The 13,535-nt window shown below is 48.0% G+C and overlaps 1 protein-coding gene across 3 annotated transcripts in view; it reads right to left on the bottom strand.

Annotated features, from left to right (window-relative positions):
- dnai4 (dynein axonemal intermediate chain 4) overlaps positions 1–13,535 on the bottom strand; it is a 172,634-nt gene that overhangs the window by 80,123 nt on the left and 78,976 nt on the right. For all 3 annotated transcript variants that reach the window (XM_070886135.1, XM_070886137.1, XM_070886136.1), the window contains exons 5-6: positions 10,031–10,187; positions 3,462–3,601 (exon numbers count right to left, since the gene is read on the bottom strand). In XM_070886135.1, the coding sequence (XP_070742236.1) occupies positions 3,462–3,601; positions 10,031–10,187 (297 nt within the window). The remainder of the gene's footprint in view (positions 1–3,461; positions 3,602–10,030; positions 10,188–13,535) is intronic.

Raw genomic sequence — 13,535 nt, 5'->3', positions numbered from 1 at the left:
GCCCACTGCCGTTGGCTGCCGGCGAGTTTTTTGAGCGGTCTCCCCTTGGTGCCAGTTTCCTCTAGGCCTCCTGCCGACGGGAGGGGAGGACCGCTGGAAACCGCCTGCTGACAGCCGCTAGCGCGCAAGGCGCGTAAGTGTCCTCCCGCCCACCGAGCTGCCAGTTTGGTGCGGGCAGGAGTCGGCGGCAGCAGGGGGAAGGACCGCTGCGTGAAGGCAGATCTAACCCCAACGGCAAGTAAGAAGACCTGCTAAAAAAGGTTAGTGAACTTCTTTTATTTATATTTTTTTCAGCGATTTATGTGGATGGGGTCCCCTGAAGATCTTCCAGTGGTTTTTTTTGTGACATTTTTATTTTTATGTGCTCCCTCCTCCCTGGGCCCAACTCAATCCTTGGCAGCACTTTGGCGAGGATCGCATTTGCCGCCAAGATTGGGAGCTCCTGCCCGCTGCCACCCAGATTTAGGGCGCAGGTAGCTTTTTTCCCGCCAGGCGGTACTTGCAGATCTTTTGGGAGGAATCTCCCTGCCAAAGTATCGCCAGTTCTCTCGGCGGTCCTTTGGGCGGCACTTGGGTGGGCCTTATCTTTGACCAAGTTCGGGTCCTTAATCTCTCCTGCCTTCCATCCTATAACAGACCTTCCCTTTTGTTCTTTCCTCTCCTCCCCTCTTTCCCTCCCCGTACACTTGCTTATAAATCTGTTACATTTCTAACTTTTTCCAGTTCTGACAAAGGGTCATCGACCTGAAACATTAACTCATCTTTCAATTAAGCACTTTAGAGCCTTCCAGACTCAACATTGAGTTCAACAATTTCAGATTATAACCTCAGCCCCCATTTTTTCAAAAGGCATTGGTTGCTGATTATTCTACTATTCCCATTTACACCTTCCCTAGACCCATCTTTTGTTTCTTTACTTGTACCATTACCATTTTGTTTTGCCTTGCACCATCCTCCCTTTTGTCATTTAATCACTCCTGCCTTACACCCTATCACAGACCTTCCCATTTGTTCTTTCCTCCACATCCGCTTTCCCAGCCTCTGTACTTGTTACATTTCTAACTTTTTCCAGTTCTGACAAAAATCATCAACCTGAAACGTTAACTCTGTTTCTCTCTCCACAGATGCTGACTGCTGAGTAGAACCTAAGAACATAAGAAATAGGAACAGGAGTAGGACATTTAGCCCCTCGAGCCTGCTCCGCCATTCAATAAGATTATGGCTGATTTGATCTTGGCCTCAACGCCACTTTCCTGCCCGCTCCCCATAATCCTTGACTCCCCTATCGTTCAAAAATCTGTCTATCACCACCTTAAATATATTCAATGACCCAGCCTCCACAGCTCTCTGGGGTAGAGAATTCCAAAGATTGATGACCCTCAGAGAAGAAATTCTTACTCATCTCCGTTTTAAATGGGCGACCCCTTATTCTAAAACTATGGGCCCAAGTTTCCACACGCGCCTAGAACGGCGCAGTCCCGACCTGGACGCCCGTTTTTCGCGCCACAAAGTGCGCCTAAAAAAATCCTCGGTATTCTCCACCTACCTGCAAGTCCTCTGGCCCTCGGCGCAGCCAGCACAAGCTAGGGGGGGGGGCGGAGCCAGGTCCCGGCGCTGAAAACAGTGCCGGGACCTCTGCACATGCGTGCTACAGTGGGCACGCAAGTGCAGTAGCTCCAGGCGCCGAACTGTGTGGGAGGGGCCCGAAGCACGCAGCCCCTAGCCCTGGCTGAATGGCCTCACTGGGGCTGTGTGAATAAGGCTCCTCCCATGGCCAGCTCCTGCTTCCCCCCCCCCCGACCAGATCCGACACCCGCTCCCCCCGACTGACCCGACCCCCCGCCTCCCCGACTGGACCCGACCCGCACTCCTGTTCCCGCTCCGCCCCCCGCCCCCGACTGGACCCGACCCGACCCGCGCTCCTGTTCCCGCTCCGCCCCCCCCGACTGGACCCGACCCGAGCTCCTGTTCCCGCTCCCCGCCCCCCCGACTGGACCCGACGCGTCCCGCGCTCCTGTTCCCGCTCCCCGCCCCCCCCGACTGGACCCGACCCGACCCGCGCTCCTGTTCCCGCTCCCCGCCCCCCCGACTGGACCCGACCCAACCTGCCCCCCCGACTGGACCCGACCCGACCCGCGCTCCTGTTCCCACTCCCCCGACTGGATCCAACCCGACCCGCGCTCCCGCCCCCCAGACCCGACCCGACCCGACTCCCACTCCCGGACTGGATCCGACCTGACCTCCCCTTCCCTCCCCCCTCCCTCCTCCCTCTCTCTCCCTCTCTTCCCCCCTCCCTCTCTCTCTCTCTCTCCCCCCCTCCCTCTCTCTCTCTCTCTCTCTCCCCCCCTCCCTCTCTCTCTCTCTCTCTCCCCCCCTCCCTCTCTCTCTCTCTCTCCCCCCCTCCCTCTCTCTCTCTCCGCCCCTCCCCACCCCCAACCCGAACCGAACCTCCCCTCCCCGACCCAACCCAACGCCACCTACCTGTAAATCTGGTGCTGGGGACGGGCCCTGCCCGAGGTCTCGGGCCAGCCCGTTCAGCCTTCGGTCCTGAAAGGCCTGCCTGAAGCACTTTCACACAGGTAGGAAGATGGTTTATTTAATCTTTTCTTTGCTTATAAATGTTTATTCAGGTTGGATTTATTTGTATAATATTTGTAGAAGTATAAATAAGGATTTATTATAGAATTTAATGACTTCCCTTCCCCCCACCCCCCCCCCACCTCGTTCTGGACGTCTAATTTGTAACCTGCGCCTGATTTTTTAATGTGTAGAACAGGTTTTTTCAGTTCTACAAAAATCTTCACTTGCTCCATTCTACTTTAGTTTGGAGTACGTTTTCACTGTGGAAACTTTGAAATCATGCGTCAGTGGCCGGACACGCCCGCTTTTGAAGAAAAAATTCTGTTCCAAAGTAGAACTGTTCTAACTGACTAGAACTGCAGAAAAAAAAATGTGGAGAATTGCGATTTCTAAGATAGTCCGTTCTCCACCAGTTGCTCCTAAAAATCAGGCGCAAATCATGTGGAAACTTGGGCCCTATGTCCCCTAGTTCTAGATTCCCCCATGAGGGGAAACATCCTCTCTGCATCTGCCTTGTCAAGCCCCCTCAGAATCTTATACGTTTTAATAAGATTACCTCTCACTCTTATAAACTCCAATGAGTATAGGCCCAACCTGCTCAACCTTTCTTCATAAGACAACTCCTTCATTTCAGGAATCAACCTCGTGAAGCTTCTCTGAACTGCCTCAAATACAGTTAAATCATCCTTAAATCATCATCATAGGCAGTCCCTCCGGTGATTCTCTTGGCGTACGTGACTTTTCACCCCAACTTTGGCTTCATTTATCTCATCTTCTCTCCTACTCTATTCAAACTTGGAGGTGTTCTGCACTGTGTCTTGGCTATTCAAGTCATTTTCGTAATATAAAAATAAGTATTTTCAGATTGTTTAACAGTTTACCTGCTTCTGCTGTGTTAACTTTGTCACACTGAACCTCTTTGGATTTTCGAGCTCCAGTGAATGTCTGCGCCATCCTTTCAATGTAGCAATCATTGCCAGCTCGCTCTTTGCTGAGATCAATATACAGCTGGTTTCTTTTCCTTAAAATAAAAAGCCAAAGTTCATATGAATAACTTTATTTGTAATACCTAAAGCTCTGATTGGGTCCCCTTGACCACAAGCCCTGATTGCTGATTGGTCCCGTTGGAGGAAAAGACACACCTCACAGTTTCTCTGGAATGTGCAATTAGAACCGCCCTGCCTACGTAATCAGTGACTTTGTAAAGTGTAATTCGAACCATTCTGATGACCTACTCTAGATAGATCAGAGCTCACTTGGAATAGACAGAGCTCACTCTCACGGATTAAGACCTTCTCCCATTCCCTCAAAGGAGTACCTGCCACCACCCCCCAAGTGCATGACCTTCCACTCCCCCCTCCAATTTTCTGACATTCTCCCCCAACCCAAGTGTCTGACCTTCCCCTCCACCGCCCGGTCCCAAGTTCCAGACCTCCTCCCACCCCCCCTCCCCATCAGAGTTTCTGTCCATCTCCCCCTGCCCGAGTTCGTGACCCTCTTCCCCCAACGATCCCCCCCCCCCCATCAGATTCATGACCTTCTCCCCTCCCCCCAAAAAAATTCCTGCACTTAGCCCGCTCCCACATCCGCCATAAATGAGACATTGTGTGTGGGTCACGGATTGTTAATATGTTTATTGGGTATGAAGTAAACAGTAACTGTGTCATGACTTCCGGATTTCATCCAGTCCAATCATTGCCACATACGCACTGAGCTTTCCGAGACATCCACCAGCTCGAAGGGGAAGAGAGGGAGAACCTGGTGCGGGTGTAAAGGGGGTGGGGTTTGGAAGAAAGTGATCCATCTTACCGTTTGGATCACGTTCTCGCTCTCAACTATGCCCCCCCTTATATTGGATCACGTTCTTCCCCTATCCCTACTGTGCTCTCCGTGCTCTTTAACTCCCACCCCCCCCGCCCCACTGAGTTCCTGACCTCTCCCAGAGTCCCCTCTCTCTCTCTTCCCTCCCCCCCCATCCCCTCTCCTCCAGTCCCTCTCTCTCTGCCCCACTCTCTCTGTCCCCCTCTCGCTCTCTCTCCATACAGTCTCTCTTTCTGCCCCAGTCTCTGTCCATCTCTCTGTCCCACTCTCTCCATCTCTCTCTGCCCCAGTATCTCTCTCTCGCTCTCTCTCTCTGCCCCAGTCTCTCTTTCTCTCTCTCTCTCTCTGCCCCAGTCTTTCTCTTCATCTCTGTTGTGTATGCATGCCTGTTTACTGTGTGATGTCTGTAACACTGTTATGCCACATTGAACGTATCCTTATACTGCACACACCTTACCGGTACACCAGAGGGTGCTGCTGCTGGAGACCTAGGGGTTGCCTGCACACGGCAGGTAACCCAGTATAAAAGGAAACTCACAGCTTGTTGTCGGCACTCAGGAGCTGCAAATAAAGGACTACAGGTCTACACAGTTTAAGTATCAAACCCTGCCTCGTGGAGTCATTACTAAAGGTGCCTACATATATTACAACTGGCGACGGGAATACGAAGTCACGAACTACATGCTCAACATGTCTAACCTCAGCAACTTCCAGCAATTTACATGGAGGGAGGGTGGGACTGGTTTGCCGCACGTTCTTTCCGCAGCCTGCACTTGATTTCTGCATGCTCTCGATGACGAGACTCGAGGAGCTCAGCGCCCTCCCGGATGCATTTCCTCCACTTAGGGCGGTCTTTGGCCAGGGACTCCCAGGTGTCAGTGGGGATGTTGCACTTTATCAGGAAGGCTTTGAAGGTGTCCTTGTACCTTTGGCTCATTTGTCATGAAGGAGTTCCGAGTAGAGCGCTTGCTCCCAAGTAGAGCCTTAGGAATTCCTGGTGGCAGCTGCAGAGAACATTATCTATCCCTCGATTATACTGTCCCCTACCACAACATTCCTTTTCACTCCCCCCACTTGAATGGATCCTGTACCGTGGTACTGTGGTTAGTTTGCTCATCCACCCGATAGACTCTGCCCTCATTCAAACAGGCAGCATGAACATCAAGTAGATAAGTGCAAAGGCAGAGGTTCCTCCAGGACTGCATTTTGGGTCCCTTTACTTGTCTGAGTTACAGTCACACTAACCAGACCTGTACCACTACCTAACTTAAGGGGTGTGACGGCCTCCTGGATCAAAGTGTCCAGGTAACTCTCAACCTCCCTGATGCCTCGCAATGTCTGTGCCTTGGACTCCAGTTCAACAACTCTGAGCTAAAATTCCTCGAGATGCAGACACTAACTGCAAACAGTGCTCCAGCTGCAGCCTAACCAGTATTTTATACAGTTCAAGCATTACCTCCTTGCTCTTGTATTCCATGCCTCAACTAATAAAGGCAAGTATTTCATATGCCTTCTTAACCACCTTATCTACCTGGCCTGCTACCTTCAGGGATCTGTGGACCTGCACTCCAAGGTCCCTTTGTTCCTCTACACTTTTCAGTGTCGTACCATTTAATCTGTATTCCCTTGGCTTGTTAGACCTCCCCAAATGGGATACAGGTCTGTAAATGGGTATCCTTTCTCATTTGGCCAAAGGAAGAGGAGCAGCAGCAACAGCTAAAAGGACCACATGGAGCTGCAGCTGCAGGGAGATAGAGAAGCAAGAGAACTCTCAGACATCTGTACTGTCCTAATATGGTATGTAGGCCCAGAGTGACATATCTGCAGTTTGCAAAGGAGTAGTGCATTTGGAGGCTGCACTTCTCCAGAGAGGCTGTCACAGACCTGTGCTGCCTCTTGTAACCAAATTTGCAACCCACTGCCACAGCTGGTGATGCATTGTTTCTGCAATCAAAGTTACTACAACCCTCAACTTCTTTGCCTTTGGCTCCCTCCAGGCTGCAATAGGGGATATCAGCAACACCAGTCAGTCTACAAATCATGCTTGTATGAAGCAGGTGACTGATGCTATGTTTTCTAAATCAAATGAGTTCATCACGTTCGCCATGGACAACCAACAACAGGACAATAGTGCTCTGAGATTTGTACATTTTGTAGGTATTCCCAAGTTCAGGGTTAAATTGTCTGCACAGACATCACCATGCGGACTCCTGCAAACAAGCCCACTGTATTTATGAATCAAAGGGACATCAATTCTCTTAATGTGCAGCTGGTCTGTGATCACCAGCAGCACATTAGGCAAGTTATGTCCATCATCATCATCACTCCCCTGATAGCTGCTGTGACACTTTCATATTCTCCTCTCCTCCCCACCGCCTCCCCGCCACCCCTTTATCCTGCATAGCAAGTAAGAGACTGGCTGCTTGGAGTTACGGGCTATGCTCTGCACAATTGGCTCACAACTCTTCTAAGGAGCTCACGGCTAAACTGTACTGAAAAATATCCAGAAGTTCACTACAGTGCTCATCAAGCAGATGACAAAGGTGACACAGATGACAATGAGGATAGCGAAGAAGCGCGAGGGCACCACCACCAGCCTGTAGCCACTTTTAACTCGGGGGCTGGAGTTGGGCAGGCAGGGGCCAAGGCTGACAGCAAACAAACTCAACCTCGGCAGCATTATGCCCGGGAGATTTTAACTTCCGATCTTATCTGCTTAGCTCAGTCAGATTGCTGCTCAAAACCATTAGGAAATGGCACCTCGTCGGCAGGAGAGGACTATCGGGCGGCAGGAGGCTGCCGCTTGGGACCAAAGAAATGGTCCGCAACACTCAGATAAGTCACGAAGAGGGTGTTTCTTGAGGACCTTATGATCCTGGGGGGGGAACAGTGGAAATCCTGGGGCATTGGGAGGCCTAAACATTCCTTGTGGGGCCTGGAGAAGCACCTGCTCCTCCTGGCCCCACAAGGAAAATTAAATTAAAAATTACCTCTTTAGGCCGCTTTTAGCTCCAGGCCCTCTTCCCATTAGGTTGACATAGCGAGAAAGCCACAACGGCTTCCCCATACAGGCCTCTAGTTAAAATAGTAGCTAGGCTCCATGATGTAATCTGAGCTGATCTGGATATTTAAAGAAGAACTTTTCCGAGCAGGTTAAAAGTAAAGACTAAGGGAAGAGAGTGGGACCTAAGCTGGGCAAGCAGCAAGTATGTTAAAGAGTGGAAGTCATTGGAAGAAATTGAATGTATACTGTGTGAAATATTAAAGCAGTTAACAAAAATATGAAACAAAGTAATAATGTTTTCTGCTAGTTTTGAGGACAGTAGTAGGGTGAATGTAAGCAGAAGAATGTGTTGTGAAGTGTCCCATTGTGATTGGATGAGAGCCTTATTCAACAGAGAGGGAATGATTGGTAGTGCTGGGGGAAGAAGTGTGGTGTTGCAGAGCCATATTCAAAGTAAGAGGAGTCTTACTTTGACTGGCCTCATAAGGTCATTAAACTTCCCCATGCGCTGGAGCCAAGTCCTGGGAACAATACTGCTGGCATTGAACTGCTCAATATATTCTCCATGCCTGTGGACTTATTTGGTGTTGCACCTGTCAGCCATCTGAAGGAAAGAGTACCTGTTTCGTAGCTCTACTTGTTGAATAGTAACCTCCATGGTAGTATCTGGAAATTGGAATACTCTGGCCATCAACACTGTGCCCGCTGCGCCACACACCAGCAATGAAAACTGCACCTCCCACTTAAGAGCAACAGGCTCATTTTTAGAAGCGGCAAGCCCACCAGACTTTTCACCCTGCCAAATGCCAAGCTACCTTTAAGCAGCGCGTTTAGTGCTGTAAGCTCATCAATCAAATTTGAATGGGCCAATCGCCTGTGTCATTGGCCAGAAGTGGTGATGCGTCCCGCCCACTGCCAGTACCAGCCTGGACCCGAGCCATGCCCCCGACACATCCATCCCAATCCCCCTCCCCCACTCCCTGTCATGTCAATGACTTAAGAAGGGATGGATAGAAGCTCCGCCCCCACAAGGCCATCATGGAAACTCTAGTTTAAGGCCGGGACGCAACATATTCAAACCCAAGCCAAGTTTGCGGCTATTTCAGCAGACTGTCACTGAATTTACAGCTGGCGTACGTCAGAACAGCTGCAGAATTCAGCTCCAATATCTTTTTAATACTCCTTTTCTACTACAGGTTGAACCTCTCTGGTCCAGAAACATCCATGGTTCGGCATTAGTTTGCGGAATTGCCGCTTTCCTGGGCCTGGGCTTGGAGCTCACTGTTACGCGCTCCCGTGACACTCAGCATCTCACTCTTCCTCATTGTGGAATTGTGGGACTTGACGGCGCAGTGAAGGGGCGTCAGACCTAAGACAGACAGAGAAATGACCAATCACCAACATTCCCCACCTCTCCTCCCTCACTCAGTGATCACCAGCACTGACCTCCCGTGGTTTGGAAAATTCTCTGTTTCGGCACCGGTCAGGTCCCGAGGGTGCCGGACCAGAGAGGTTCGACCTGTAGTAACATGCAAAATAGTATGAATAGATTATACTTTTAAAAAAGCATGCTAACAATTTTTTTTATCTGCAGTGACAAACTCCAACACTGACAGTTTGAACATTCCATAGGTCTTTATCACCTAGTTTAAAATATAGTTCATGGGCCCCGAACTTGGTGCACTCACCACCCACTGTCGCTGACTGCTGCAGTGTTTTCTGGGCGGTCTCCCCTTGGTACCAGTTTCCTCTAGGTCTCCCACCAGCTCGGGGGAGGGGGAACCGCTGGGAACCACCCGCTGACATCTGCTAGCGCGCAAGGCACTTAAGTGTCCATCCACCGAGCTGCCAGTTTTCTCCAGGCGGGAGTCGGCGGCAGCAGGGGGAAGGGCCGCTGTTGTGTGAAGGCAGGTCTAACCTAAACGGTAAGAATGAAGACCCGCAAAAAATAGTTAGTAAACTTTTTATTTATTTTCTTTCCAGCGATTCAGGTGGTTGGGGTCCCCTGAAGGTTTTCCAGTGGGGTTTTGTTTTGTGTAAATTTTTATTTTTATGTGATCCCCCCCTCCCTGGGCCCGACTGAAGCCTTGGCGGCACTTTGGCGAGAATTGCATTTACCGCCGAGATTGGGAGCATCGCTGCCGCCCACATTCAGGGCGCAAGTCGTTTTTTTGCCGCCAGGTGGTCTTTGCAGGTCTTTTTGAGGAATCTCCCTGCCAAAGTACCATCAGGTATCTCAGCGGTCCTTTGGGCGGCACTTGGGCGGGCCTTAGCTTTGACCAAGTTCGGGCCCCATGGTCTCTGGAGGTGCAGAGGCAATATGTTGCCGGCATAAATGCAAATGGTTATCACGAGCAGTGCTGGATGACATGGCTACTATTTTGTACTAGCCAAGGCGGGCTAAACCCACACAAGAAAGGTCAGCCAAAATCATAAAATTGCAAATACAATTATTGCTCAACTCTGGAATTGCCCTGCAGTATATACAGGCAAATTTGCAAGACCAGCAGCCACACTACTTTGAGAAACTGTGTCCAGTGGAAATGGTTCAGCTATATAAATGGTATATTAATCAAGCCACTTGGTAGGATAATTATAATAAAATATGTAAAAGAAAAGACTTACTTGATGGCTTCTGCTTCGACTGAATCCACTGAAATAATTTCAACGGGAAAATCCAGAAAGGTAAATGTTTCAGTCTCTGTCAAGTACACATCTACAATCTTATTGAGCTCATCCTCATTCAGCTGCTCTCGTACATCCTCTCTTCGGATTTGAACATCTGAAACATAAGTATGATATAAGGGGCCACTGATAGACATGTTCAAAATTATGACAGGTTTTGATGAACAAATAGGAAAAATCTGTTTCCACTGGTTGGTTACTAAAGGGCATAAATTTAAGATCATCAACAAAAGAATTTAGGGAGCAATTAGGAGAAATTTTCTTATGCAGAGAGTTGTTAGGAAAGGAAATGCCCTACCAGAAACAGTGATGGAAGCGGAAACCATAATAGTTTTTAAAAGGGAAATGGAAAACATTTTTTTTTAAATACATGGGAAAGGGCAGCGTAATGGCAATGGGAGTAAATTCATTGCTCTTTTGGAGAACTGGCATTGGTGCAAAAAGGTCAAAAGGCCTCTTTCTGCATTGCAAAATATTATGATTCTATGATTTTTCCACTCTCTAGACCGGGGTGGGTAATTATTTGAGTTGAAGGGCCACTTAACAAATCTTGGTGAGCTATTGAAAACCGCATACATAAAATGGATTGTGTCAACAACAGCTACTATTAAAATTTATTGTGGCATTTATTGTATAAAGAACCCTTCATGTCGTATCCACACTTAATAAAAAAACACTTATCAACAAGCTAACGAAATGATACAAGTTTACGAGTCACATTGAACAGTGTACTGTCTGTTTATTCCAAATGGTCTAAATTCATTCTTATAGTGGAAAATGAGAGATCGAATCTGCTTCGACTGGCAATTATAAACAAAGTATAAGGCACAATGAGGGATAAGATCAGTTATACAACTTTTAAAAATTGCAGATGAAAGTGTTACTTTGATGTCTTTGAAACCTCGCTAAGAAATAATTAGGTGACTCATAAAATGATTTATACTGCAAATTGCAGCTCAGCGATCAAATTCGGCTTGTTCATTGCCAACGTCCTGAGAAAAGCCAAGACGCCGATCAATTTTGCGGACTTTCACCTGAGAACGGCACAAGTAATACACCATTATAACACCTATACACATTTCGTCCCTGAGTGCTATTTATTACTGGGACTGGGCAATGACAATTTCTACAACTGTCTTCCAGTCATGAGAATAAACTTAAATTGATCATGGTATGGGGAAAAAGGGCTTGAATTAAAAACAGTGAATGCGATATCCAATATACCCAGGTCCATTTAGTTATGCCTCCACTATGTTAATTAAGTGGGATAATATTAAAATGAGTGAATAATTGTGAAAGAATTAATAACCCCATTAACAGTCATTGGTGCGAGCAAAGTGTTAAATTGGTAAATGTGAAACAGGCCACCTCAGTGTGTTGATCATCACTCCCACTTCTACCCTCCTAATAATTTATAAACATAAATTCAGATAGTAGTCAGATATTACCTTAAATATACAAAATGTAGTGTAAAACAGAAAAATCTTCTGTTGCTAAATGAATGAAATGATTGACCGATCAATTATATGTTGTCCTGAAAGTCTATGTGGCTGTTTGGCAGAGAGGCCCGAGTCTGTGGGGCCTCCAACACAAGAGGTGTTCTCTTTTTAGTGTGCTGAGTACGGGAGCCCGAGGCTTCACAAGGCCCGATCTACAATCGCGTGCCATTACCTGGAGTCCTTATGCTCTGGGATCCACTCCTGTGTCTAAGACAGCGGTGAGAACCCTCACGCCATCGTACTCTGGGTACTGGGAGAGGAAAGATGCAATGTCTCTTTGTTCGGTAAAAGAGACATTGAGAAGAACAGCTATGGCTCGGCTCAGACTATTGTGCGGCTCCAGCTTCAGCTCACGTTTATTTCTGTTCCGACCAGCAGACTGGATAGAATGAATTGGTGGGCGGGATACAGCCCACGGGATATATTTTGTCCACCATTGCTCTAAACCAAAAACACTGGCCAACTGAGGTATCTTTGAAATCAGAAAATACTCAGCAGACCAGGCAGTGTAGAGAGAGAAACATATTTAACGTTTCAGGTCGATGATCTTTCATCAGAACTAGAAAAAGTTAGAAATGCAACATGTTTTAAGCAAGTATAGAGACAGGGAAAAGGGGTGGGGAGGAAAAGTACAGATGTGAAGGTTTGTGATAGGCTGGAAGGCAGGAGAGATTAAATGACAAAAAGGATGATATTGCGAGGCAAAATGTGATGGTAATGGGACAAGTAAAGAAACAAAAGATGCATCTAGAGGTGTAAATGGGAATAGCAGAATCATTCGCTGTTACTAACAGCTGCTGATCAAAAAAATAGGGGCAGAGAATATGGTCTGAAACTGTTGAACTCAATGTTGAATCTAGAAGGCTGTAAAGTACCTAATCAAAAGATGAGCTGCTTACCTTGAGCTTCATTGGAACAGTGTAGGAGGCCAACGACAGAGAGGTCAGAGTGGGAGTGGAGCAGAGAATTAAAATGACGGGCGACCGGAAGCTCAGGGTTATGCTTGCAGACTGAACGGAGGCATTCCACAATCTGCATTTGGACTCTACAATGTAGAGGAGACCATATCATGAGCAGCGAATACAGTATACTAAATTGCAAGAAGTACAAGTAAATCGCTGTTTCCCCTGGAAGGAGTGTTTACATAGAAACATAGAAAATAGGTGCAAGAGTAGGCCATTCGGCCCTTCGAGCCTGCACCACCATTCAATAAGATCATGGCTGATCATTCACCTCAGTACCCCTTTCCTGCTTTCTCTCCATACCCCTTGATCCCTTTAGCCATAAGGGCCATATATAACTCCCTCTTGAATATATCCAATGAACTGGCATCAACAACTCTCTGCGGCAGGGAATTCCACAGGTTAACCACTCTCTGAGTGAAGAAGTTTCTCCTCATCTCAGTCCTAAATGTCTTACCCCTTATCCTAAGACTGTGTCCCCTGGTTCTGGACTTCCCCAACATTGGGAACATTCTTCCCGCATCTAACCTGTCCAGTCCCGTCAGTATCTTATACGTTTCTATGAGATTCCCTCTCGTCCTTCTAAACTCCAGTGTATAAAGGCCCAGGAGCTCCAGTCTCTCCTCATACATCACTCCAGCCATCCCTGGAATCAGTCTGGTGAACCTTCGCTGCACTCCCTCAATAGCAAGAACGTCCTTCCTCAGATTAGGAGACCAAAACTGAAGACAATATTCCAGGTGAGGCCACACCAAGGCCCTGTACAATTGCAGTAAGATCTCCCTGCTCCTATACTCAAATCCCCAAGCTATGAAGGCCAACATGCCATTTGCTGCCTTCACCGCCTGCTGTACCTGCATGCCAACTTTGAATGACTGATGAACCATGACCCAGGTCTCATTGCACCTCCCCTTTTTCTAATCTGCTGCCATTCAGATAATATTCTGCCTTCGTGTTTTTGCCACCGAAGTGGATAACCTCACA

This window comes from Pristiophorus japonicus, chromosome 8 (genome assembly GCF_044704955.1).
Source record: "Pristiophorus japonicus isolate sPriJap1 chromosome 8, sPriJap1.hap1, whole genome shotgun sequence".
Classification (NCBI taxonomy): domain Eukaryota; kingdom Metazoa; phylum Chordata; class Chondrichthyes; family Pristiophoridae; genus Pristiophorus; species Pristiophorus japonicus.
Note: the sequence above shows the minus strand (reverse complement) of the source record. Positions and strands in the feature narration are given on the sequence as shown.